At 49.1% G+C, this 26,908-nt stretch overlaps 10 protein-coding genes across 10 annotated transcripts; 6 read left to right on the plus strand and 4 right to left on the minus strand.

The window, feature by feature from the left end:
• Nucleotides 1-178: 178 nt before the first annotated feature.
• Nucleotides 179-1,021, plus strand: PENARI_c023G01675 (uncharacterized protein; the record flags this gene model as incomplete). Its single annotated transcript, XM_022635493.1, has 1 exon — nt 179-1,021. The coding sequence occupies one exon, from the start codon at nt 179-181 to the stop codon at nt 1,019-1,021; it is 843 nt and encodes a 280-aa protein (XP_022484578.1).
• A 2,772-nt stretch (nt 1,022-3,793) lies between these two features.
• On the plus strand, nt 3,794-6,030 carry PENARI_c023G07866 (uncharacterized protein; the record flags this gene model as incomplete). Its single annotated transcript, XM_022635572.1, has 2 exons — nt 3,794-4,250; nt 4,298-6,030. 2 exons carry the CDS (start codon nt 3,794-3,796, stop codon nt 6,028-6,030), a joined length of 2,190 nt encoding a protein of 729 aa, XP_022484540.1.
• A 469-nt stretch (nt 6,031-6,499) lies between these two features.
• On the plus strand, nt 6,500-7,960 carry PENARI_c023G10890 (splicing factor ESS-2 family protein; the record flags this gene model as incomplete). Its single annotated transcript, XM_022635610.1, has 1 exon — nt 6,500-7,960. One exon carries the CDS (start codon nt 6,500-6,502, stop codon nt 7,958-7,960), a length of 1,461 nt encoding a protein of 486 aa, XP_022484526.1.
• A 547-nt stretch (nt 7,961-8,507) lies between these two features.
• PENARI_c023G03898 (uncharacterized protein) lies at nt 8,508-11,975 on the plus strand (the record flags this gene model as incomplete). The annotated part of the gene is made up of 4 exons (XM_022635523.1): nt 8,508-8,931; nt 11,006-11,263; nt 11,325-11,722; nt 11,865-11,975. The coding sequence occupies 4 exons, from the start codon at nt 8,508-8,510 to the stop codon at nt 11,973-11,975; spliced, it is 1,191 nt and encodes a 396-aa protein (XP_022484622.1).
• A 575-nt stretch (nt 11,976-12,550) lies between these two features.
• On the minus strand, nt 12,551-14,564 carry PENARI_c023G12535 (MID1 family protein; the record flags this gene model as incomplete). The annotated part of the gene is made up of 4 exons (XM_022635629.1): nt 12,551-12,556; nt 12,680-13,278; nt 13,330-14,457; nt 14,558-14,564. 4 exons carry the CDS (start codon nt 14,562-14,564, stop codon nt 12,551-12,553), a joined length of 1,740 nt encoding a protein of 579 aa, XP_022484612.1.
• Nucleotides 14,565-15,636: 1,072 nt separating this feature from the next.
• Nucleotides 15,637-16,281, plus strand: PENARI_c023G12478 (aminoacyl-tRNA hydrolase; the record flags this gene model as incomplete). The annotated part of the gene is made up of 1 exon (XM_022635627.1): nt 15,637-16,281. One exon carries the CDS (start codon nt 15,637-15,639, stop codon nt 16,279-16,281), a length of 645 nt encoding a protein of 214 aa, XP_022484589.1.
• A 256-nt stretch (nt 16,282-16,537) lies between these two features.
• On the minus strand, nt 16,538-17,642 carry PENARI_c023G03656 (amphiphysin-like protein RVS161; the record flags this gene model as incomplete). Its single annotated transcript, XM_022635519.1, has 6 exons — nt 16,538-16,991; nt 17,039-17,186; nt 17,237-17,310; nt 17,362-17,407; nt 17,514-17,564; nt 17,630-17,642. The coding sequence occupies 6 exons, from the start codon at nt 17,640-17,642 to the stop codon at nt 16,538-16,540; spliced, it is 786 nt and encodes a 261-aa protein (XP_022484608.1).
• Nucleotides 17,643-18,367: 725 nt separating this feature from the next.
• On the plus strand, nt 18,368-19,039 carry PENARI_c023G05358 (pyridoxine/pyridoxamine 5'-phosphate oxidase; the record flags this gene model as incomplete). Its single annotated transcript, XM_022635538.1, has 1 exon — nt 18,368-19,039. The coding sequence occupies one exon, from the start codon at nt 18,368-18,370 to the stop codon at nt 19,037-19,039; it is 672 nt and encodes a 223-aa protein (XP_022484539.1).
• Nucleotides 19,040-21,137: 2,098 nt separating this feature from the next.
• On the minus strand, nt 21,138-22,796 carry PENARI_c023G05935 (serine/threonine protein kinase SAT4; the record flags this gene model as incomplete). Its single annotated transcript, XM_022635545.1, has 1 exon — nt 21,138-22,796. The coding sequence occupies one exon, from the start codon at nt 22,794-22,796 to the stop codon at nt 21,138-21,140; it is 1,659 nt and encodes a 552-aa protein (XP_022484542.1).
• A 2,875-nt stretch (nt 22,797-25,671) lies between these two features.
• On the minus strand, nt 25,672-26,844 carry PENARI_c023G11118 (TRAPP subunit BET5; the record flags this gene model as incomplete). Its single annotated transcript, XM_022635615.1, has 5 exons — nt 25,672-25,941; nt 26,185-26,273; nt 26,328-26,473; nt 26,559-26,757; nt 26,808-26,844. The coding sequence occupies 5 exons, from the start codon at nt 26,842-26,844 to the stop codon at nt 25,672-25,674; spliced, it is 741 nt and encodes a 246-aa protein (XP_022484575.1).
• Between the last annotated feature and the right edge of the window lie 64 nt (nt 26,845-26,908).

Consider the following 26,908-nt stretch of genomic DNA (forward strand, 5'->3'; position numbering starts at 1 on the left):
GGAGACTATCCACCCACTCATCCATCCTCCCTGCCAGACTTGAGCAAGTTACATTACACCCAGTTCCTTGTCGGTGAGTGCAGCCCAGTATATAGGAGGCGGTAGAGACTAGCTCGGCCTATACAGCAACCCAATCCAGTCCAGCATCTAACATATACACTAGTCGCATCCTATCACAATGCGTTACGCATTCGCAGCTCCCGCCCTGCTGGCCGTGACAGTCGTCGCTGCACCTGCCTCCAAGCGCGACGAAGACGTGCATGTCAACAGCTTGGGCGTCGATAACCTCGATGTTCTCCCTCAGGTTTCAGTCAACAACATCCCCAAGCGTTCTGAGGATGTCAGTATTGACGGTGTCACTCCTGGTATCGGCGTCCCTACCCTCCTCATCCCCCGGGAAGATGGTGATGATGTCAAGCGTGAAAAGTCCCTGATCGACAGGGATGGTGGCGATGAGCAGCAAGAGGAAAGCAATGCCGGTGAGCTCGGTCTGGGCTTCCTTGGTTTTAGCAAGCGCGAGGAAACCCTGACCGATGGAAGTAACGGCGATGGCGACCTCCTTGACATCATTGACATGCGTAAGCGTGGTGATGGCAACGGTGAGACGGTCGATGACAGCGACAGTGGCCCGCTCGACCTTGGTCTTCGCAAGCGTGGAGATATCGCGGATGACGACATTGACAAGGAAATTGGCGAGGTTATTAAGACATCTAAGGGGGTTGTAAAGCGTGATGACACGCTGTTTGATGATAACATACTTGGCGGACTTCTTCGCAAGCGTGAGGAAACTCTGCTCGGTTTTGACAACGACGACGGTGACGACCTCCTTGGCGGGCTTCTTGACACGGTTACAAAGCGTGATGAAACCCTGATCACCGACGGTGACGAGAACGGTAACAAAAACGGTGACGGCAGTGTCCTTGGCTTGATTAACCTTGGCAAGCGTGAGCAGGACAGCGACATTGGAGGAGTTGGTGGAGTTGATATTAGCACGCCTGTCTTGGACGCTGTCAGCATCTAAATGACACTTCTAAGGGCTTAAATTTGAGTATGTTCCCTTTCATCGTCAAGCAAACAACGCTAATGTACAAGCTAGCAACTGGGTGGCTTATTTGATGGGAGTGAGACAAAAGGAATTGGCGTTATGGAAAGGATATGATCTACGTTAAGCTTAATGTCTAATACACAGTATAGGCTATACCTCTAATGGAAAGAACTTCTTTAATCTCACAGTAGATTAGGCGATGGCTCAACTAGTAGATGCAATAGTCCGATCCGATGTATCAATATATGAAAATGACCAGTTCAAAGGACACAAACATTGAAAGGGAACCCTGCACAAACAACAGGGGCACACAGCCGTACAATCCCTGCCAGTCCACCGATCAATGCCAGGTTACATTCGACATTCAACAGGATCTTCCATAGTCGCACATAGTGGCATAAATAGTGAACAGCCGACTTGTTCAAAGCATGACGACTATTGCGGCTATTAATGGGATTAGCCCCAGCACTTACGTCGATAGTGTTATTTTGCCCCCATCAAAACTCCACAGGTGGTTCTAACGGGCGATAAGTTATACGCTATACTTTACCCAGATAAGCGACCGTTAGCTGTCCAATAATTAAATTAAATTCTACTAGTTAGCACTAGGCAGCGATTGTATGACCTAGTACGTGCCTTGTGGCAGGTTACATACAGAACATTAAAGAACTGCTTGGCGATATTGATCAATCGACTGTCGTAATAATACTGTAGTCATATTGCACTGTAAAATCAAAACCATCCAAGCGAAGACATGTCGATCTCGGCAAGTGGTCAGGGGAGCACACCGAACGCGTTCGCGTTTTGAGCTCGAACCAACAATTAGCTTAGACCTGATACATAGTCCCAAAGTCAAAGCGAAACGTGCCTCGAACCTTGGGTGTAACGTTATCGAGAGTTCCAGGGGGTATTCTAGCTTCGGCTTCTAGGCTCTGACATAGACTGTTATGGTTTGAGTCAAGGTTTTCTCATTTTTCATCTGGAGATACTAGGGCTGAATCGCTAAAAATAAATATGGAAAGTAAAACTACAAAGCTGTACTCTCTGTCTCGGAATGCTCATCCTTCCTCCAATTTCGGGGCATCTTCTATTTCTGCAGATCTGGCCTGGACTTGTGGGAACGAGGCGTGAGACGCTTGGACCCGAGAACTCGGTTGTTCGCCGATGACGAGATGATCATCGTAGACGCGAACCGCCGGTGGAGATTTGGACCTTCTAAATTGGGATGATAGTGAAAAGTATAAGAGTATAGAAGTAAACTATGATCCTGCCTAGTAGTAGGCATTTGAAGCATATAGCCTAAGTTATATGTACTGTGGTACTGTGTACCTGCATGTACCGGTACACATATGTACCTGGTCACTGTCAGCACTACGTGGTGTACTTCGTGGTACTCGCAGACACTTCTAGACGAGATCGTCAGGAGTCCCGCAATACTAGCGCAATACCAGTCCCGTCTTTTGTTTCGGATCTCTCCACTGGATTTACAGTACAATACAGTATACATGCAGTGTGCAGTGACAGTAGAGTAGATGTAGCACCGAATACTACCTTAGGTATATGTACATGCACATACCATTTACTGAGACAACGTTTCAACATCATGTAAGTTCATGTAAGGGAAACACATTTCACATTCTTCAGCTTTCGGAAGTTTGAGAGTTGTTTTACCTTTCTCACTAGATTTACATGTACAGAGAGATAGGGGAACGGCACCCTCCGAGGGCGTCAGCCCCCACCGATCATCCCCTACAGGAACAGGAAGAGGAAAAGACAGGAACGAACCCGAATACGATTAGATCCTTGCTCGTGCTATCGACAGGGATGTATGTAAGAACATATGCCGAGCACATGGGTAAGTGTAATACAAAGACTTTATGGATCCCCACTGCCGAATTCCGTAGATTGCGATCGGTCTGTTCCAAGCCCTACTCAAAAAGCGAACTAAAACACTAGACTATCATGAGATGAAAACCGTTGACCGAGGCTCCGCTGGGACGCGGGGAAAGGCGCTTCGTGGCTGGTCTCGGGCTTTACGCAAGGATATGGAAATTGGAAGGAATATTGTCCGAAATTGAAACAGAAAAAGAATTGACAGTGGAAAAGTGGAATATAAATGTGAATTATGCTCTGTGGGATATGAGAACCCGGTACACTCCACTTGAGTTGATTACATGAAGGATACTCTCCTATATCTATATCTCTACATCTATATCATCCACAAGTCCTCTATAGAATCATAACTTAACTTTAACAGTCTACTGTCTACAAGTATATCAGCCCGGTGAATTGGGATACGTACCGGGCGTATCAATACGCTGATACCTGCCAGAAGTGGCCTAGTGCAAGTCTTGTTCCCCACAATCTCACACGTTCACTTGGGCCATGAAGTGCACTAGAACCGTTGTGTTTCGGCTCCGTGATGGTGGGATTCTTGTTCCGTGGTCTACTGGTCTACCTATACCCTCCAGCATTCTGTCTAGTCTGTATAGGTCGACTGTGTCTGATGTATGGCGGTAGCTCGCATTGTATAACTAGCAAATATATAACAAAGAGCATATAAAATGTATAAAAAAAAAGGAAATATGAAAATAAACAAAAAAGGTAAAAATAAATATAAAATAAATACAATACAATACCAGATCATAAATTACCCCTGAACCAGCCGTGTATCGAGTCTCTCTTCATTTATCTCCCGGCTCTCCCTCCTTTTTACCCACGGGGATCTCCAGATGTTTGGTCTTCACAATGTCGACCTTTGCTCCCTTCCCGGCCAAGGGCCAATGGGACGATGATATTGACCGTCCATCCACTCGTTCTTCTAATGAGCATCCAGAGCATGCGGCTCATATCCGGTCGAGGTCAACAGCTCATGTGAATAGTCCAAAGCGTCTATCAGTCTTCAGTGGCCGTTCGAGAAGCAACACCACCACCTCGACCTCGACAACCTCACGCCGATCCCCAGGTTCATCCATGACCTCGGAAGGGTCAATGTCTGATGAGCGAACCGTCTCATCGCTGGGCATGCGTGCTGATAAGGATAAGCCCTCACGGTCCTTACTGGCGCGCGGAAGTCGCATTCTGCGTCGTCAAGGTAGCAAGATCAACATCGTCGCCACGCTGGACGAGGAAGACGAGGTGGATCGGGAGAGGCCAAGGACTGAGAAAGAGCTGTTTGGCCGTCGAGCCCGCCATACGGACAATCGTAAGTGCCGAGCTATCAAGCACGTGGACTCAATTGACCCAATGCAGATGAACGTCTGAAGAGCATCATCTCAGACCCATTCGACTTCCACCACTTGACTCATACCAACCCGTCGCAATTCCAGTCTTTGGATCAAACCCGTGAGAACGATCTCGTCACCGAATTCTCCGCCATCCGTGCATCTCAACGGCCCCAGACCGATCTTAAAGGCATCCGCGCCGAGGACATTCATTTCCGCAATTTCTCCACGGAAGACCTGGCCGCGTTTGGAACTGCCACCACCGTGGATGTTCCCAGTGTCAGCCCACCGGCTTCTCCAGATGGGTACCGTGGCCATGCACGTAGAGAATCTCGTGTCACCGAGAACTTCTCCCGGCCCGTCTCTCGATATCCCCGTTCATGCCCTACCACTCCCCCGCCGCCTGCGGTTCCGGAGACTCCTCCACCTGAAACTGCCGAGCCGGCTCCTCGGGCCATTGATGAGATCCTAGGCTTGTCCACTGCCACGACATATCCGGAATGCTTGCAATCTGCACAGCCAACCCGGTTCTTCAGCCCCGAGCCCACGGATGATAGTGCCAGAACCTCGTCCATGAGCAGCCACTATGATCTGGAGGACGTCCAGGAAGAGGAGGAGGAAGGAACCCGGTACTGGGACAGCCCCGAGTCTAGTATGGGATGCCCTCCCTCCTGCTCAACTTCCCAGGCCAGTCCTCGGACCAAGACACGGTCTAGTGAGCCCAAGGCTCCACTGTCGATCAATGTGGCCGAGGAGTTGTCCAGAAAGTTCTCCGAGGCACTTGGTTCGCCAACTCTGCCCCAGCATCTTCAACACACTCCCGAAGCCCGGGTGCAGGTGACATCGCCCCCGACCTCCAGCGTGCGTCAATTCTCGTATGATGATGAAATGTACGACTCGTGGGATGCAGATATCGACTACTGCTATGAGCATGCAGCCGAATCCACCTCCAACTTTGATTGGTCACGCACATCCCTGGACGAAGCCCGTCCACAGATCGGTGTTGCCTGCAGTGACGGTCCCTGGCTGTCACAGAAGACCCGACACCTCCAGCCCAGCCCGTTGAGCACCTCAGCTTTACCCACGCCGGATCTAGATCCTAGTCCTGCCCAGTCGGTACCGCCGCACTCGGTCGCCACTCCTTGCGATTATGAACAAGAGTACATTGCTCGGCCCGGTGACTATTTCCCAGTCAGTTCCTCGATCCTGCCATCATCCCTTGGCAAACAACTCTCCCACGAACCGTTGTATGAGGAGTACCTGGCAACTGATGGAGAATCAGATCGTCACTATCCCTTCTCGGGCATGATGGGCAACCCCATCTCTCCCCGTAGCAGCTTCTCCCCCATCAGCAAGTGCAACTCCCAGGAGAGCTTGATGCTCTCCCGCGCGGCCTCCATCGCACGCAAGCACCGCTCCTCGGTGTCAACCACCAGTGTACCGGAGCTCATTCACAGCCTGTCCAGCAGCCGCGAGCTGATGCCGACTGACCGTTTGACTGCCGCCGAAGCCCTGGCCCGCCCTACTTCATCTTCCAACCATCGCCAAACTAAGAGTTTGGCCGAGGCGCACCTCCTCGGAAATGCCGAGTATGCAGACTCCATGTCTCCATCCGTTCACGACCGGACCAAATCCACCTCGGAGGTGGAATACCGATCGATCCCAGTCGCGGCCCCGCTGCCTCCTCTTCCTCCTAAAAACCCCAACCGAAAGAAGAGCAGAAATCCATCTTACTCTCTCTTCCCTACCACTGCTCACTAGAAGTGATGGTTTATCTCTCGCTCCTGTTTCTTGGTCATTTCACCCCTTGCGTCTTATCGAGGGTATCAACTCTCGCTTCCCCTGACCCTTTGTGGTCTACGAGTCACGATCCGTGTTTTCCTTGTGTTTTTAACCTGTCTGTTTAACCTGTCTGTGTGCCATATTTTCCGTTTGTTTTGGTTTCAGCTGTGGTCGTTCTTTCATCTGCATTTCTCGGCGATCAGCGATTTGGTGTCTTGGAGGGGATTCGGGAAAAGAGAGAAAAAGGAACTGGAGGGAATATGGATTGGGAACATTCGCTATAGATTTCCTTTTAGAGGAGCTTAAGCTCCAATGCAGCCATTGGCATTGACTTGCGGTGAACGTAAAGTAGTAGACACGTATAGCCCAAAGCGGTTAGCCCAGATGTCATCTGATCCCTATCTTATCTCACCTTTCTCTTCCTCAACTTCAACTCAACTGAACAATCATGTCGTCTTCGCAGGAGCTGGTCAAGCGCCCAGATGGCCAGCTCATGCCACCTCCTCCACCTCCGAAACGGATTAAACGCCCCGCGACTGTCCTCGACGAAGATGTCTACACCAGTACACTATCCCACATCATCGCTCGCGACTTCTTCCCAGGATTACTCGAAACCCAAAGCAAGCAAGAGTACCTGGATGCGCTAGAATCAAAAGATAAAGCATGGATCGCAAGCTCGAAGAAGAAGTTGGCAGATGTTATGCGCACGCCCACACCAGGCTCAAACGCAAGGAGAAAGACGGACTCCGCGGGCACGCCACAGCATTTCCCATCCAGTCGACCTGATGAAACACCCCATGGCTGGGGAGGCGATACACCCATGTCTGTCGTGTCGACATCAACAGCAGCGACAGATGCTCAGGAGCAAAACGTCCCCGACGTATCGAACATAGGCCTCCTCGGCTTCCAGGCAAAATACACCAGCGAAGATAACGAGTCCTTTAACAAAGTTATCGACAAGCAAAATATCAAACGCAGAGAAAAATACCCCTGGCTCTGGACCGGCAACAAAGTCCCCTCGGCTCGCCAAATCGCCCACCACAACCAAGAAACAAAGCGCATCACAGCACAAGGCGGGAATCCCGAAACGGCCCTGATCAAGCAAGACGGCCCGGCCATAAAAACAGACTTAGATGCTCGCCCTGCGAAACCAGACTCGTGGAAGACCCGCCCGGATAATACCCTCATGTTCCTCCCCTCGTCGGTAGAGGATACACACGAAACCCTCCCCCAGAAGGCAGAACTTTCGTCCCGCGCCGGCCCAAAACGAACCCTCTATCAAAACACAAGGCTTCTAGACGCCGAAGCCGCAGCTGCAGCAGACTCAATCCCACAATCCCCTTCTCTCTCCGTAATCCAAGACGCCATAGCCGGCCGACCCCGCCTGAATGAATCGGAAGCCATGTCCACGGCAGGAGGCGAAACACCCCGTGTAAACGGCTATGCCTTCGTCGATGAAGACGAGCCCGAACCTGAACCATTCAGCTACAACCCCGGATCGTCGGACTACGAAGCAGACTGGCGCCTCCTAGGTCAAGCAGATAAAACACCAAACCCATTCCAACTATCCGAAACTGGTAAACGCGAAGCCCTCCATCATCGCATGGTCGATCGTGTTGCGCGCAATAAACGCGCCGAGAAGGCTGCGCGGATGACCAAAACGCCTGTTTCGAATACGCCGCGCTTCGCTAGTAGTCCCATGTTGGGTTCTGGGAGGACTCCTGGCTCTGTTACTTCTGCTTCTACTTCTAATGGAACTGGGAAGCAGGGGAAGATGCTTACGCCTGCGGCGCATCGGTTGTTGAATCAGGTTGGGGGAACACCGAGGTTTGGATCCTCTGGGAATCGGTCTAGGAGGTCTGGGCTTGGGAATGTTTGGTCGCCGAAGTTGACGCCGAAGAAAAAGTGATTTGGTTCTTTGATTCTTGTTTCTTGCATTATACCATGGGAGTTTATTACGGCGTTATCTTTCTGAGTTACCTCACAGATTACCTTTATAAGGCTGTATCATTGCTATATGTATTACTTTACACAGAACTTAAATTAAGCACAAATTAGACTTGAACAGCTACCTTGGAAAGGGTGTAAGTAGTATAAAGTCAAGTTAAGTATGACGCCCAGTACAGTATAAACATCGGAACGAACAGGAAACGGGGATTATCCGCCCGAGAAGTTCTTACCCGGCCCCGAGAATCGGCTTCATATTTAACTTCAACTTCACTTTATCCAGATCTTTCCTGAAACACAAGAAAAAGCAAAGCGGTACTGTCTATTCTTCGAATATTTTGAATGGCATGGTTCTTGACTCTGGACTTGTGGTTTGTCGGATTCAATATGATATCCAATGAGGATTCGATGCTAATGATTTGAGAGATTGGATCAATTGCTCTTTACATGATCTACTCTTCTATGCTGTGATATCTATATCCAATTCTATTTTGACCATATATCAAAAAATGAGCATCGATACACAACCTCAGGTTGTCTCACCGGCTTCCGCTTCAACATCAACCTCCCTCACTACTCCTATCACCAAATCAGGAGATACCTCTAAAGAAAAATATCCAGACTCAGAGACACAAGTAATATCACCAACCCCAACCACAGAGCAAGACAAAGAAAAGGCAACAGAAGACCGCAAACCATCAGCCTACACCCCAACAACCCTTCTAACAACTCTCCTCTCCCCATTCACCTTCTCATCAACACCCTCATCCTCACCCTCGCCTGCACCTCCACCACCAGAACCATATTATACCCCAGCAGAAACCCCCCTCTTCAAAACCCTCCAAAAAAGCCGCCTCACGCGCACACGCGAGAAACAACTCCTCCGCGCTGCAGAGCGTGACTATAATGATCCGCCTCCGCCGCCTGGGCTCGGTGATTGTTGTGGGAGTTCTTGTGATCCTTGTGTGAGGGATTTGTGGGGGGAGGAGATTGGGGTTTGGAGGGGGAGGTGGGGGGATCGGGGTGTTGAAAGTGATGAGAAGGAGAAGGGGGCAGGAGATAAGAATGGGAATAGGAAAGGAAATGATGTGAAGGTTAAAGTGAATGGAAATGGGAATAAGGGGAGGAAGGATTTGGAGTGGTGATTTGGTTCTTTTGTTTATATTGGCGTTAACGTTAGATCTTGTTGTACAGTTATTATGTTTTACACTGGAGTATGGATGGCACTATCATGTCTGGCTGTCTACTTTATCTTATACCACTGGAGGTTATTTTATATCTTGTCATCGGTATCTTGTTATATCTACATAGCTCCATAATAGACATTAAACAACTAGATTAATGGCAAGACATAAAGAATGTCATGCTGGATAGCCAGATGGATTTTAGACGTTATTTAGGAGGTAAATCTATCGTGCAAAAAGTTACGGACACCTTCTTCCTGCCTCATTCAGTCGTTGTCGCTTCAACAGGGCTTTATCCGACGTGCGTTCCTGATTCCCGTCACGAATAATTTCATGCTCTCGGGCCTACTTACCAGCTGCATCCCAAGTCCGGGATCGTACTGTAGGTTTGCATGCGTCGATATTACACAGCTCAACGCTACCAAAAAGGTCAGAATCATCCGAGAGCGGCCACTCGGGAGACATTGTGGGAATCCAACACAGACACGATGCATGCTTCTTGGATAAAGGGAAGATTGAGTGGCTGCTGCTCTACCTCGAGCAGAGAAACTTTGTAAGTGCCATTTTTTATGACTGACAAAGAGTACAATGTTAGTATAATTGCTTGAGATGGGGCAAAGAGCCGAGAGTCAGATCTCACTGTCGCTTTCCCCCCGTCCCTCAAGAACATACTCTTCCCCGACTTTACGAGCGATGTCCCCCGTTCGAAAGAATCCGTCTTCGGTGAACGCAGCTTGGGTTGCAGCCTCAGTACGAGGTCACTCCTGTCACTGTATAAAAACGGCTGTAATGTATTGTGTTTAATATAAGGTATATCTCCTGGCCAGTAAGCGGACGGGGTACTAGTAGCCCCCTTGCTTCATTTCATATGTACGATGCTGATTGAAGGCGTAAATGCGCCGTACGATTATTCCACGCGAAACATAAATTGATTTAGCATATTCTGGTTTCCTTGCAAGCACTTCACACCAGGCTATCAGTGTACGTGACCGATGTTATCAACCTGCTAGACTTGCGATAATTTATCTCGCTTTAGGTCAAATCCTAGCACCCCTTAAGATAGTACGGTGGCTAATGGTTCCTTATACTAGATTCCATCGTTTTGCGGTCAATGTCATTGTCTTGTTAAGACCATGCAATACCCCAATTATCTCGTCCTCCTTGTTGGAGTTGCGGTATCACTAGTCATTCATAATGCGTATAGACTCATCCAACGCAATCTCACTCAACGCCGTTTTATAAGCCTTCATGGCTGTCAACCAGCGGCAAAGGTTCCCTCAAAGGGCATGTTCAGCAACCTTAGGCGAATTCTCTCCAACATTCGAACGGCCAAACAACACCGAATCCTTGAAACAAACCACAGTACCTTCCAGCGATTCGGCAACACAGTAGCTGACAAACGACTTGGACGCTCGGTCATCATCACCTGCGAGCCTGAGAATGTGAAGGCCATCGTTTCGCAACAGTTTCAGGACTTCACAGTTGGACATCGTATTCACGCACAAGGGCCACAGTTGACCTACAAGAGCTGTTCTTCTCGTATACCTTGGAGTCTGCAACGGAGTTCTTGTTCGGACATTCCCTTCATACACTGAGAAGATCACACCCTGATAGCGATTCCGGTTTTGAGGTTGCGAAGGCGTTCAACTATGCCATGGAGGCAATTACCATGCGGTCCCGGTTGGGGTTCCCTGCGCGTCCTCCATTTTGACCGCAAAGCAACGCAAAGCTTTAAGATCTGTCATCAGTTTGCCGAGAGGATCATTGATGATGCAGTGCAACGGAGAGACGCAGATCCCATTGCTACCGGTGACTTTGGATAGAAACAAAAGTATCGGGTCGTCAACGAGCGGGTGGCCAGACCAACGACAGGCGCCAAATCCGGGACGAGCTAATCAATGGCCTAATTGCCGGTAGAGATACCACCGCCGGTCTCCTGAGCAACCTATTTTTCTTGCTGGCCAAACACCAAGAGGCATGGACAAGACTGCAGGATGAGGTCAACAGTGCGCTCAATGGCCGTCTTCCCAACTATGAAGATCTGCGCCAGATGAAATATCTCCGATATTGCGTGAACGAGGGTCCGTTTTTGCTCCCTTAGACCCAGGAACTACACGTATAAAGATTAACATCTCACGATAGCCCTCCGACTATATCCCGTGGTGCCAATTAATGCCAGGCTCGCAAAAAACAATACATGCCTCCCCGTCGGCGGTGGACCTGATGCACAATCACCGGTATTTGTTCCGAAAGACACCATGGTCATATACAGCGTGTATTCAATTCACCGACGAGAGGATCTATACGGACCCAATTCCAATGAATTCTGGCCTGAACGGTGGGACTCCATTCGGCCGGGATGGGGCTATCTTCCTTTCAATGGTGGTCCACGAATCTGTCTGGGCCAGCAGTATGCTTTGGCAGAGGCTGGATACGTGACCGTCCGGCTGGCGCAGCGATTCCGTAAGCTCGAGAGTCGTGATCCGGGGGAGTGGCAAGAGAGCCTTTCGTTGACGTTAAGATCTCGAAATGGGACCAAGGTGGGTCTAGCGTCGACTTGACAGATAGATGGGGTTTCGCAGCTGTTGTAGTGAGTTCATGAGTGTGTATCTACAGAGAGAAGATCAGTGATTCTTTCAAGTTTACGGAATGAATACCTCATGTACGCTTCATTGGATCTAGAATCGTCATCTTTCATTCAAGCGGATGCACACCAAAGTCACATCCACATATGAATGCCAGACCCAGGTCGAAGTCGCACAAGCTCAGGATGGGAACAAGGAAGTAGATTAGGGTGCTCGTAGATTTTTGCTCGATAGGCTAGAGCCCTTTTATATCAGTACTAGCTTCCCTACCCCTGCGCCGGCGCTTTCTGTTTCCCGGATATGAGTAACCCCGAACTGCGATCTATCCGGAGGCTCTTGAGCGTCTCAGGTCTGGCCAAAAACTGCTGGACGTGGATTGTGCCCTCGGGCAAGAACTGGAAGGCCATCATTCTGATGGTGGTATATAGGTCTTGGACGGCGTACATAATATAGGTTAGACAAACAGCAGCGTGTGCCCACTAAGGGTATACGAAGATAACAACCCTGAAGAGAAACAATAGACAATTGATCCATGTTATCCAAATACAATTAATCGTAAAAAGAAAGAAATCAAACGGGAAAATAAAAAGAACTGACAAAAAAGAAATGCTCACATGCGGATTTGAACCGCAGACCTCGTGATTGACCGAGGGTGGATACTCTTACTAGTCACGCGCTCTACCAACTGAGCTATGCGAGCTATTGTTATAGAGTTGCGTATGAAAGAGGATTATAGAGAAGAGTTTTCTATAACCAAACAGACACAACACAGCCCAAATACATTCAGTCCTGTAAGAATAGTTGACCAAATCACCAGTGTCATTCCTATATACACTATAACAAATACATAACACCCATAACAACCAAACTAAACAATCCAACCCAACCAGCCCCACCAGCCCCAAGTCTCACCCCAAGACTCAAATGATAAGCCGCACCAAGATACGAACAAGTAATATCACCATCGGAATTGCGATACCCATAAGAAGCATTCAACCACCGCCCACTGGGACACTTGAACCCAAGTTTAGAAGGACAATCCTTAACAAGCGTCGAGCAGATATCTTCACACGGCAGGATCTCTTTATAAGGACCTGGTTTGATCATTGTATCTATGATTGTGTTTCTGGACGTGTTGGATGCAACGTGTTGTCTGTATGGACTATCCGCTGGTAGGGAAGACCCATTGATAAAATCCTGGCCTGCGTTGCGGACGGCTAGGTAGGAGGCGTTGTTGTTAAAGTCTGCGCAGCGGGGAATTGATACGCTGCAGAGCCATTGCTTGTAGGCTGTTGCGCAGTCGTCGCAGTCGACGGCGAGAGAGAACATGCTTTCTTGGTCTGTTTTGCATTGGACCTGTTGGAGGCTGTAGCTGAAGTTTTGGTAGTAGTTTGCTGCGTAGGTGTCGTAGATTTCGCGCAGTTTGGCGACGCTTAGTTTGGGGTTTGAGGGGACGGCGTACGCTACTTCTGAGCAGAAGGTTAGGTTGAAGAGGACAGCGCAGTTGTCATCTGATTGTGTTAGCTGAGATACTTCATTTTTGTTTGGAGCGAGTCTCTTACCTGCTTTGGTTGTGAAATTCATTGCTTTCCACACCTGCCCTCCGCCGCCGACAATGCCATTTCCTGACGTGGTGGAGTTGCCCACCATTGCTAGAATGCCATTATAAGACGAGCTCTGGTTCAGTCCAGTAATGTAGAACTGCTCTTTCGGTCTATTTCCAAGTCCACGGCTAGTCATGCCAACCTCAACCGACTTGCTGATCCGTCCGACCTGCGAAAGCGCATCAAGTGCACAGAATGATCGCTCCAAGCCTACCAAGGCTGTGTTGTTGATGTTATGCGCAAACATGGTATATGGAGGCGTCATATTCATCCATTGCTGATAATTCTCCGAGCCTTTCTCAGCCTGTGTCAGGTTATTGGTCACCAGTAACGCGGCAGACATATCTGCGTCGACAAAGTATAGGAAAGGGTCGTCGTCCACGACATTGTGGAAATATGTATCGATCGAGGCTGCAAGCTGGTATGTATAGCTTCCCGAGTAATCAGTCGAGTTGGGCGCAGCAACACCAATGAAGACGTCGCTATCTGTGTCTTTCTCAATCCCCACGTACCCTCCCACAGCCGTGTATACATCTTGATCCGAGTCATCATGGCCCGGTCCTGGCTCCTGTAGCGTCTGCGACTTGGAGACGTACACCTGCAACTGCGGGAATCCATCCTCAGTATTCGTTTTGTTGGCATGGGGCTTGCTGCACGTCGTAAGCGACAGGTACACCGTTGTCGATCGCTTCTCAAGGCCATCTCGTTTCCGTAACTCGTCCTTTGTGTCATCATCATCGGTGGCATTCACATATACAGGAAGTCCTATGCCCTTGCTGGCGTGTTTGCCATTCACCACGGTCGAAGGCAGGTAGAACCACTGCACATCACCGATCTCGAGCGAGGTATTCACGAATTGATTGTTCCCCAACGATTTCGCGGCATTCGGGTATCGGCGCACCAAATCGAGGCCATTGGACTCCCCGTCTTCTTCTACACTGTCTCGGATCTCCAATCCATTGAACGAGTCAAGCGCAAGTGGGAGTCCAGCCCCGTCGCTCACGATCGCTCCTCGGAGGTTCGGATCGTTTTCGGCATTGAGGTCATTAGGATTATCGGTGTATGCAAAGACTGTCGAATCGCAGACTATGAATAATAAGAGGAGCGCGCTAATTATTGCAGTTAGATAGCACTGCAGCGCGTTGTCTTGTCGTCCCATGGAATGACCGAGGGGTGGGTGTCGCACGGTGCATGGGTGAGTTCAGGAGGAGAAGGATGTCACAGAGAAGCGGTGTTATACGCCTGTAGACCTCCAAGAGGCTAAACTAACGGCATGTAGTCGAGTGTTTGGGGAGAGTTGGCTATCGGAAAATGTCCTTATCGATATTCTGCCATGTTTACCGCTCGGGGTATTTATAGCCTCAACTTCAATTTATGAAACTCTCATATGATGGTTATAAGTTATTTAAGTGCCTAATTGTTAATCTGGGTATGTTGGCTTTCTTCACTTGGGGCATGTTCGGCCCTTCATATTCTGCGGGTGAGAAGCCGCGCGTAAGTAGTAAGTATCTAGTACTTCAGCGCATGTTTACTCACCGTATGTTATTTGAATGACTAACGTTATTCTACCAAACTCATGATTTGAACAAGCTTGGAAATCATTCCTTCAAATGATAGTACCTGGATCTAGTATCATACTCCACCGAAACCTCATCACCCAATGCCTCAACCTAAAGCAACTTGCAGTATGATAACCTAGCTTGCCAGACTAAAACCATCTGTACATACATATACAAGAGAAAGGGGATCAGATCTATCAGATCTATCAAGCCAAGTCACGAGACATCTACATCGCGAAAGCAAAAAAGAAAAAGACAAGTCACCTAGGTAGATTGATAGAATGAAATGTGTTATATAAGAAGAAGAATGTGTGTGCATGATGGCTGGGCAAAAAAGTAGTAGTCACACCAAATAGCCAACTTCCCTGTAACGGGACGGTGTAATCTGGCGACGCCATCCTGGGGTGGAGATGTCTCTGCAGAATTGCTTCCCTCAAGGTTCATCTCCATTGCTTAGCGGCCTCCAGCGTCGTGGATTACTCGCACGAGTGAAAATGCCGACCCCGGGATTCGTACCAGGCACCAGTACGAGCTGAGTTTCCTCTAAGCAAGGTTACTGGCTTGGCGGTGAGCCTCCCACTAGGTTATCCATGACAGATTACCAATTTTGTCCTTTTCTATCACTATAGCCTGCATTTAAAATTTATAATCTACAAATTATATCCATACTTTCTTTTCTCTCTCCTCCCACACCTCCCACTCTCCGATGGAGCCCCGTCGCCTCCTCTTCATCGCCTCCATCGGCAACAAAGCCCCCTACAGACAAACCCGCCATAGCGCCGGCCACCTCCTCCTAGACGCAGTAGCACCCCTCCTCCCAACAACCCTCCCCAACACAGGCGCCTTCCACGAAACATGGTACAGCCCAACCTACATGAACGTAACCGGGCCGAAACTCGTGCGCCAACTTGAGAAATGGGCAGTTTCCCAAAACGAGATGCTCCGAGGGAATGGAATCTCTCCAACTTCTACCTCTACAACCAGCGCAAACACATCCACCTTCCCCACAACGCTTGTTATTCTCCACGACGAACTCGAATCACCACTCGGTAAAGTCCGCGTTAAACGCGGTGGACCTGAGTCTGCCAGTTTGCGCGGACATCGTGGGTTGATTAGTATCTGCGAGACGTTGCGCGGGAAGGGATTGTACCCTACGCGGAGAGGTGCGAAGCTTGATTTGTCGATTTTGAGGATTGGGGTTGGGATTGGGAGGCCCGATAGTCGGGACAAGGGTGCTGTGTCGGATTATGTTCTTTCGAATGTGACTCCGACGGAATTGGCGGCTTATCATCGGGCTGCGGAGCCTGTTGTGAAGGTTCTGGCTGAGGAGCTTTATCGAGTTGAGTCTTGATGAAGAGTCTGTCTGTCTTGTCTATATTGAGGACTGGGCTGGGTAAATGTATGATATGTTGGATATTGTGATACCCTTTGTGATTATACCTTTGTGATTATATGTTGCATTTGCATGCATTGCATTGACTTGAATAGAGTGAAGTATAGACTCCTATCAAGCATGAACACGTAAACAGGGACAAGAAATAAGGGCGACAAAGGCGAATAACAATCCCGTAATAAGGCATTATGCTCATAAACTCCAAACCAAGACCCTAAACAGTCCCAGCAATGCTCAAATCCCGAATCTCCTGCAAAACCTCCTCAACCCGATTATCCAGATCACCCTTGGCATATTGATCGCGCGTCTCAGCGTCGAGATACTGCTGCACCTGTGCCATGCGCGAGTACGCCTCGGCACAGAAACGCAACTGGATCTTAACGAGGGCTTCGAAACTGGGGTCGAGGTAGGGAACACGAAGGTCGATCAGCTGCGGGAGTTCGTTAAAGAGCTGCTCGTTCAGCTGTTCGTAGGCCTGCTTGGCCATTTCGGCTTCGCGCTCGGTCCGCGGCAGCTTGGTCACGTCCTTGTCGGGCTTTTCGGCGAGCTTCTTGACCTTGGCGCGCATGGCGTCATAGTCTAGCAGCTTGTGGTTGCGTTTCTTTATGCATTCGTTGACGTCGGGGAAGTAGGCGCAGAATCGAGAGATAGGGTCGAGGACAGTGGTTCTATTCGTGTCAGTGATATGCTGGACAGTTATGGTGACTGATCCTACCGGTATGGTCCATCCAAAGCCTTGATGGTCTCAGCGTCGAGGTCCTCGACGGCTTGCTTGTAGCTCCGGCTCACGCCGTCTCTTGTGCCTGCGTCGCCGTAGAATGCATCGATGGTCTCTGCAATGCGCATTTGAGACGCCGTCATGGCTGCGAGAGTCAGCACCTGCCAATCCCACCCATATCAGATCACAACCCACCTCGTAGTGAGTCCAGATATCCTTTAGCTTCCTTCTGCAACCGATTCGCCGCAGTCTCCATAGTCCGGTATCGTCTAAACGACCGAGTCAGTCCCATTCACATAGCCAACAAGACAGCGACATACCGTTCCTCAATCTCATAGTCGCGATCATTCGTCCTCTCAACATGCCCTATCCAATTCCCAGTCAGCGCCTGCTTTCTTGACCACAGACCCTGACGGGCAGATATCGTCGATCGGCCACTCCATTGCGGGGTAAAATTAGACCCATCACTCACCCGTCTTCATCATCACCTGTGTCGTCGCACGGTTGACATTCTTCTTGAACCCTATCCAGTTCTATTAGATCGTGCCAGTGTCGGAGAATGACTCCGGTGGGGGTGTGGTGGCGTACCTGCCCAAGACATGGCAGCGGTGGTTGGAGGATGGAACTGTCAATGTGAAGTAGAGCAGAGTAGGCTTGTATGGCGTGTGTAGATGGTAATAGTGAGGCAGATGAACCGGGACAAGTATCGCAAAGTACTGTTGAGTACCTGGTCAGAGCCAAGATGGCTTTCTGCCTTGCGATGTGGCTTGGCTCCGTGGCTGAGTGCTTATGTAAAGTGACGTAACCACATCCGGTAGGGCTACAGGGCTATGAAGTTGCACTCGACAGTGTCTACAGTGTAGGTGTTCATGATTTTGCAGGATTTGCAGGCTATTCGTGACGTTGCCCTACTTTCAATACAATACCTCTTACTATACCCAATCTAAGCAGTCTGATCTATTATCTACTTGTCATCTCACTAAAACGCATTAATCTACAACGTATACAATAAATTATAAGCTTCATATATCACGTTCATATGAGGTTTTCACCAAACTGAGTGGAAATCAGGATCAGACACCAATGGCAACAAGTCCGGAGTGCGACACGCGTAGTGACTCACAAACACACCCTGGGCCGAAGCCGGTCTACCGATATATAAAGGGATGTAACTCCCGAGTATATAGACAAATATTCAATTCTCAAACAGATATCTACAAGACACTCCCCTCAAGGTAACATACTCCCTATCCATGGTTCAACCTACACCACAACAACGGATACTCATCGACAACATAAAGGCCATAAACAAAGTACTGTATCAGAATGTCCATCGACGACACCTCCTTCAGAACAGAACTCCGCACCACAAAAGTACTGGAAGGACCATTCCCAGACCTAAGCTTCGACACATTCCCCCCAACCCCACAAGATGCCTTCAAGAACTGGTTCCACGAAGCGGTAGCGGCAGGCGTGCGCGAACCACACGCAATGACAGTCTCAACAGTCGACAAAGAAGGATGCCCAGACGCGCGTGTCTTAATCCTCAAGAACGTCGATAGTCGCGGCTGGCATTTCGCCGTGAAGGCTGATAGCCCTAAAGGCAAACAGTTGGCTGGCAATGGGTCGGCTGCATTGACGTTCTACTGGCCTTTGCTCGCTAGACAGGTTCGGGTGAAGGGGCGGGCTGTTGCGTTGCCTGGTGAGGAGAGTGCCATGGATTATGCGGCTAGACCTGTTGCTTCGAAGGTTAGTGCTATTGCGTCAGAGCAGAGTGAGATTCTTGTTGATCGGCGGGATTTGGAGAGGAAGTTAGTTGCTACTAAGGAGGCTTTGAGGAGGGACTCTATGGCTGGGGTTGAGAAGTGGAGGGTTTATGCTGTTGATGCTCATGCTGTTGAGTTTTGGCAGGGGCATGCTAGTCGGCTTCATCAGCGGTTGCAGTATGTTTGGAGTAAGGATGATTGTAAATGGGTGAAGCAGTTGCTTTGGCCTTGATTAGTTCTGTAATATGGGGTTGTGAGTAGGTAGGATGGGAATGAGAATAAAGATTGGAATATTCCTTGCAAGACTTGTTTCCCGAAGTACTCTACTGATATTGAGATAGAAGTCACACGGCTATAGTATATCAGCGTTTGAACTAAGAAACGCAAATACACAACCAATTTCTTCCGTCATTTCCATAGATATCACTCAACTTATATCCGAAAATACCCTAGTGTAGACAGCCCACCCAAGCATCTAATATACATTAGATACAATACACCGGCATACACAACCCCCATCCGAACCCGTATCAAAAACTCACCAAATATCATCCGACACCGCCCCTCAAAAAGCGACGGCGACAACCAGAATAGGAAAGTCCAAAACAGAAGCCACAACCTCAAGCCCCAACAGCCCCATAGGGCAGAGAAAAATTCGCCACAAAAACCCGCGGAACCCGAAGACGAAGGACACCATTCTGCGTTGTCCAAGCTGCATATGCAGACATATTGCAGATATCCACTTTGCCCAGACTGAAATGATGATGCCTAAAGAAATGGGTTGGGCGGTGGATATCATTCAATGTTTGCTTGTAACTTATGGCGTTAGTAAGTAGGTTTTGGTTTGGCTTTCCTGTTTTAGTATTCAACAAAGAAATTGGTTGCTTTTAGTACTTGCCATACAGGCGTATTTTCTAGGTGGATATTTATTGTAACATTCGGCTTCGTCGGATAGAACTTGGGTGCCGACTATACAGTATAGTATTGTGGATTCTTGAGTGATTTTTGGATATTTCATGATGCAGTCCACATATACGGAGTACTAGCTAGAGTATTGTAAGACTGACTTTGTATTGCCCTGATAGTAACTATATTTTCCTTGATACTGTTAGTCAATTACATCATCCATTAACGTTCTATCATACACAAACACCATGCCCTCCATACGGTCACGGATCCCAAATTCAGACAAACAAATCAAACTGTGCAAGTGTGGCCGAGTTGGTTAAGGCGCCAGATTCAAGCATCCACACTTGATATCCGTCAACGGAAATCCTGGTAACGAAAGTTGCATGGGTTCGAATCCCATCGCTTGCATATCTTTTTGCTTCCAGTATTTGATTTGTATCTTTTTGTCGGTATCGTTGTATTGTATGATAGTAGATAGATTAAACATAATTGCTATGCTGTGCGAGATTGGCAAAACATAATTCATTGCCTAAGGCGATATGTACAAATGCATGCAATATATACGAGAAGCTCAACGAGAATAAAAGTGAGACTGAAAGACAAACCGAAAAGAGTTCCAACATCAGGTGAACATCCCACCAAGACCAGATACAAATGCAAATCCCGGGTTGATCTGATCGCGTGGCTATGCTAACCCCGCTCTGTTCTGCTTCAGATAACAGAGTAGGATCCGGGTACTTAAACCAGAGCCAAGCATACCCCAGGATCCAGAATTGAATCCGCACTCCGGTAGGAATGCCCACCTGCAGCCCATCAAATGATGGCTCGTTAATAGTAGTACAAGGGGGGAGGGAATGAAGAAAAGTCAAGAATGCCAACGCCGAAATGAAAGAGGTATCTGCAAGAAAGGTGAAATAGTAAGCAGTAACACGGAAGATTGAATCTCTGGAAAAGAAAGAAGAGAGAGAAAGCGAGAAATCGGACTGAATGAAATGGGTCATGATTCTTCGTTGCATTGAGTTGAACGTTGAGCACATGATAATCCGGTACACCCCCATAGCTAAATGGAATAAAACATAGATAAAAGACACGGGCAAAGATACAGGCTGAAGAGGCTGGAGACAATATGCGCCGGAGCCAAAAGCAGAAACAGGAAGAACAGCTAAAACGGAAAAAACAAGCTAGCTGTCGTTGGGACGTAGTGGAATGAAAATGAAAAACGGGCCTCCTTACTATTTCAGGAGCATTCAAAGGATAAAACAGACATCCTCGCCGAACTTCACTTCGAATGGGTCTAGGAACAAATAACCACCCAGTGTAAATATAGAGGAATGTAAAAGAACTTCCAAACCCTGAGAGGAGCGGATACACAACCTTGGGAGGTACCGAGTCCAATCAATTTTTGATGGATCACTCATCACTCAGAAACCTTCCTCGCCGGCCTTGCACAGCTTGATCTGGCGGACCCATTCTGATTTGAGGACCTGTGAGGCATTGATGCGGCGGGAAGGGTTAGGGTCGAGAATGGAGTAGATCACGTTACGGCAACGAGCCTGAGATTTCATGAGTTTTGGCACGGCCTGGTCAGGGGGATTAGTTCTTACTCGATGCAACGTCTCAATAGGAGCGTATCCATCCTCGTGTTTACGGCCGTCGAGGTAGCGCTGGTAGAATTCATCTTCTTCCTTACGCGCTACACGCCAGAGGTGGCGACCTGTTCGCATGGCCATGTAGATAACACCTGTAGCCCAGAGATCAACTGCTCGAGGGTCGAATTCCCGCTCAACGTATTCTTCGGGGGCGATGTAAGGTGCTGACCCGCAGAGTCCGGCTGTCATGTGGGCTTCCTTTTCCCAAGCCATGCGGAAGCATTCGCCGTTGCCGAAATCGGTGATCTTGAGGGCACCGTGAGTGGTTAAGAGCAGATTTTCCGGTTTGAGATCACGGTGTGCGACACCCATCTCATGCATATATTCCACACCTCGCATCAACTGCTTAAAGAAGCAGTCTGCTTCGGCAACTTCGAGCTTGCCGGCAGCAAGGACCAAAGTGTAGAGGTCCCCACCGGCGCAGTATTCCATGACTTCACAGTAATCGCCCTTGGCGTCTTGTAGGAGGTCCAAGGTGTGAATGACGTTAGGGTGACGAAGCGACGATGAGATGCAGAATTCAGAAGTGAGTCGCTTTTGGTATTTCTTGGTGGTTTCCTGTGGCCGACGGCGGAACTCTTTCACCGCGTAGAGCTGTTCCATCTTGGAATCTTGAGGATCGACCTTGTGCGAGATGCGAACGATACCGAACGCACCACGACCGACAATCTCCTGACACTTGCCGTACTTGTCGACCAACGAAGCAGTGGCGTTTGGACCACCCTTCTTATCAGCTGCCAGCTTATCACGCTCGGTCTTGAACTGGTCAATCCAGGTCGACATGAGCGACAGCTGCTGCTCATCCACCTGGTCGTCCTTTTTCCGGCCACCCAGCATATCGCGCAGGAGGTCAGTCAACTTCTCTTGCCGCCTGGCACTGCGGAGATGATGTGAATGGTTGCCGAGGTGTTCAGGCAAGACCTCGAACCGCTTGTGAGCGGGAGCAACTCCCTCTTTTGACTTCTTGTCGTCGGTCTTCTTCTTATCAGAATGCGCCACAGGTTCGCTCTTGAGCGATGGGTTCCGGGATGGGGTTCGGGAGTTTGCACCTCGTGAAGGAGGTCTAGAAGGAGGTCGGGAGTTTGGTTGGGAGGGAGGTTTCGAAGACGGCTTCTCTTTGCCGTTGGCTGGGTGAATGCTTTCTAAGCTGCTGTCGGATAGATCCCGGTGCACATCGTGCTCGCGGGTAGGAGTGGATTTCCCCGTGCCGGAGAACATGCGAGTCAGGCGAGAGGCCATGGTTGCTTTGGTCGGTTTGCCGGGGGAGAGAGCCGGCGAGGGGAGAACATCCCCGTTCGGATGGGCGGACAGGTTCATGCCCGCGAAGGCGCGTGTTACCGAAGGGTCACCATCCCGAGGGTCCTGCGAATGTTGTGAAGCTGCGGCGGAGGAGACTGCGGAAGGCACAGGTGAAGGAGAAGGCGGAGTCATGTGCGGTGGATCAAGAGGTGTTGGAGAGGTGAAATTACAAAATTCCACGTCGTCCCCAAGAAGACGTGAGGGTAGGAAAGTAAGGATATATGAGGAAGAGCAAAACTGCGAAAGTGCGAAAGTGCGAGAGTGCGCCACTGAACCAGCAAAAGGGCCCGAGGCAAGACTGACTCAAACAAAGAGATGAGAACGACTCCGCGCAGCCAGGCAAGCCCCAGGTATATGAGAGAAAAAAAAGAGAAGTGGGATAATTTTGAGATGAAATACCAGAGTGTATGTGTAATTACAGGGCCGAGGGAACGTACATGGGTGTGGGATCTTATTAATGCTCGCTCAGCATGGCAAAACCTGCAGCCTCCAGGGCTGCAGCCTGTGAGACGTACATTATTCCTATTCTATTTTATTTCTATTCTATTCATTTTACAAATGTATTCATTCTATTCTATTCTATTCAATATTTGATTAATAAATTTTATTCTACTATTTTGCTGAAATTAATTACAAATGCAAAGTGGCGCAGGTCCAAGGTAGTATTAGTATGGGGTTACGGGCTAAATGATACTTCGCAAGTGGTGACAAGATTTAATGAAACGGTACATACTCGGTACATGTTTTTTTCGGAAAGAGCTGGATTTCCTGACCCGATGACGTTCCGTACGTGACGTCGCTTCTGTATATCCCAATCCGCCACTGGAGGCTGTGCACTTCACTTCACTTCTCTTATAACTTATGATTCGAGCGCCCCCGCTTCCATTCGCGCTGGAGGGCCGTGTGGCGGTTCTCTATGGAGAGGGGTACAGATTCTGTTGAGCTATTAGCCGCATACGATTCCCAGACGTGCTTCATTACCGTGTACGGTAGGTGGGGGATAGGTATGGGTCTACAGGAAATGGAGATTCAATCTGGGGTGGCCTTACATTTCCTCCGAGTATACAGAGTACAGAGTACTCTGACTCTGTACAGCATCCTGGAGAGTACAATCCTGAACTGGAAACCTTCCCATTGTCACCTGCCGCTTATATCCGTGCTCACGTCTTATTGGAACATTCTCATTGGCATTGCCCTTTCTAGACACCATTTCCTATTCACTGCTTCTATTACCGGACGATCCCCGCTACGTAACAGTCATCCTGCACATCCCCCTATTGGGGTCGTGGAGACAGTTAAGGAGCTTCTACTAGCGTCATTCACGTAGATGAAAGTTTGAATGTTAAGACCGGACAGATGGACAGGCAGATGACAGAGGAGAGACTAGCCTATCTCTGCACTTGATTCGCATATATCTTCACCGTCTCTTCGGGTCGAATTAATTTCCTGTGGGGGCACGGTGCAGTCTTTGGTTTCGTATAGTACAGAGTACCTACTAACTAGGCAACTAACTTACAATTACCCCGGGTTTCTCAAAGCCAATGTTATATTGACCTCGGCTCAAGATACAATACTTACAGTAATACCACATGCAGCTGGAGTCCACTTTCCCACACAAGCTTCCGTTACCACTACGAGGGATTTTCATGGTCCAATCAGATAGCTAGCCGTAATCCTCTTAATTTCCGGTAGACCTGCAATTCATCTACAACAAGTACACAGTAGCTATTCGCTCTGAAGTATACTCCGTACCCCTCGAACTGTATCCTCTATAGTACAGCAGTACGCTACTACAGTATAGGACATTATATCACCCCGATGTACACTGTACAACCCCCTCCCGCACCTAACCCACACAGATGATTCTTAGGTAGCACATATTACAGTAGTATGTAGATCACATAAAGCCATCAACCAGCCCAAATCTAAATCCCATCCAATCTAAATTGCAATCCAATCCCGACTTCAACCGTGCTTGACCGCCAGTTCGCCTGCAGCTTGCATCTGGGACAACTCATACGCCAGGGATGGGGGATTGGTGGGGTTGGAACTGCGGTGCAGGAGGGTTATCTCTGCTTGGAACTCTGGCTTCTGCTTTCTTACCTGGTAGACTGGAACTGGAAGGCAGGATTGCATATTATTGCCAGGTAGATATGGTCTGAGCTTTAGATAAGCTGTGGTCTGGTCTTGTTTTTGTTAATGGACTTGCTTGGACTTTTCCTAGCTAGGAAGGTAGCTGGTCATTGTATAGGTAAGTTACAATGTACTCCGTACATGTAAGAGCTAACATTGCCCGAAGCTGACGGGAAGCTGAGGAGCTGAAGAGGAGCTGGCTGTGGCTATAATGCGGCTTGCATGACTAGTTTTGTTTCTGTAGCATGTCTACTACCTTATACGCCATCCATCCAATAGCAATCACCAGTGTCAGCTCTAGCATATGATCCATCATCCAATTCCTACTTTCAATTCTCACACCCTCTCCCATCCAGAGCACTCAACCTATCGGTTCGTCGGGTCACTGCACACAGATTACTGCACAGATTACTGCATGTACATGTACAACGGAAAATGCACGCCCATGCGCTCTGCACAAGCCACGCTGGCCGAATTTGGAAATGGGCTTCTTGGCAGCATAGCTTGGCTATTATACCTCGGGTAAGAGGGTGGTCTGGGCTCTAGCTTCAGCCTCCAGCTTTCAGCTACCAATCCGCTGGTTCTGGGCTCGGGTTGGCTTGTTCTGTTATCTACAACCCTGGAGGAAGACAGCGGGAATTATGGCTAGAGGCAATTGCACGTGGAGACCAGGATGGAAGTTGATATCGGGATTTGATCGCGGTAGTGCGACAATTGGCTCGTATTGCGTTATACCAGGGATTGTTCATCCCGAGTCATCCCGCACTGGATCCTGGGATTCTGATTGATAGATACGCACAGGGACTCTGAAACAGACACGGAGGTTAACGTTATTTGGTTTGTTCATTGTTCCTGGTTGAAATAACCGGATGAGCTATTGCGGGCCGGTCCCCGGTGCCCTGGTGGACCCGACAGTGGCGCCGATTTTCCCACGTGGGGAGAGAGCTCGTCTCATTGAGTGTTGCCAGCCATCTGAAAAGGCGGTATGGATGCTACCCTGTTGCACTTGGCTTTGATCACCAGATTGTATGTGGTGCTCGACAGGTGTCTGTGAAAGATGGCGAGACCGTTGCGGTGTGCCCTTAATTGCAGATATGCCATCTTTGTAGCCTGGAAGGATCCCGGGTGTGTGTCCATGCCGGTGCTGGCTCGTATGTCCCAGCGGTGAGAGTTACCACCTCTTCTCTTTCCTTTTTCTCTCTCTATCTCTCTCCCGGCCTCTCATGGACTTGATCTCATGGACTATGCAGCGACCTCACAGCCTCAGTCTCGAACACGGAATCGGATCGTAGCTTGCGGTTCGACATCATGACAAAACTCGAGTCTGCTGCCATATCAGAAAACATGTCAACAACTATGGCAACATGCCAAACAAAATGATACGTACCACGAACTGCTCCAATGATTCCTCGAAAAGCTCATTGTTGACACCTACACCGCCAGGATGCTCGGTCGGAGAGAGGGGGTTCTTGACCACTAACAGACAAAAGAATAAGCCCATATCCCATCGGCAGATTCTCGCATACGAACCATATTCCACAAAGAGATTGATATAAATCTGCTGCAGTGCGATGCGCATACTGGGACTCTTCAGGTCAGTCAGCATGACGAACTTGGTATTCGTCGGCGTCTCGTAGTAGTGCAGCTTGTACTGGCTAGTGGTGAACGACACAAAACTAAGCAATGCACCTTGTGTCAGCCGGGTTTATCCAAAGTACCAGCTGTCCGGTCTGGTCTGCTGGCTGATCTCAGGGGTCTCACTTGTCATCGTCTCCGCCTAGCTTGCGCACCATATTCCGCAGTGAAAAGACCGTTCCGAATACCAGCTTCGAGTCATCGTCTGTTGATCGTACTGTTTGGCCGAGGCCGGTCGGTGCTTGTCCGGAGGTAGTGTCAGACCGGGATTTCCCCACGGTGGAGGTTGGGCGCGGTAGCCACCGGCGTTTGTAGATGCATTCGGCTGGAAGAATCATTAGCTGAGTTATTGCAGTGGAGGTAGTATGTATTTACCGTGGCGATCGAAGATGTAGAACGAGTAGACGACCATGGTGTAGCTTGGCTGTCTCAAGTGTTGATTGATGTTCAGGGGAGTAGCTGGCTGGGGCGGTGAA

Source organism: Penicillium arizonense (genome assembly GCF_001773325.1).
Source record: "Penicillium arizonense strain CBS 141311 chromosome Unknown PENARI_contig023, whole genome shotgun sequence".
Classification (NCBI taxonomy): Eukaryota; Fungi; Ascomycota; class Eurotiomycetes; order Eurotiales; family Aspergillaceae; genus Penicillium; species Penicillium arizonense.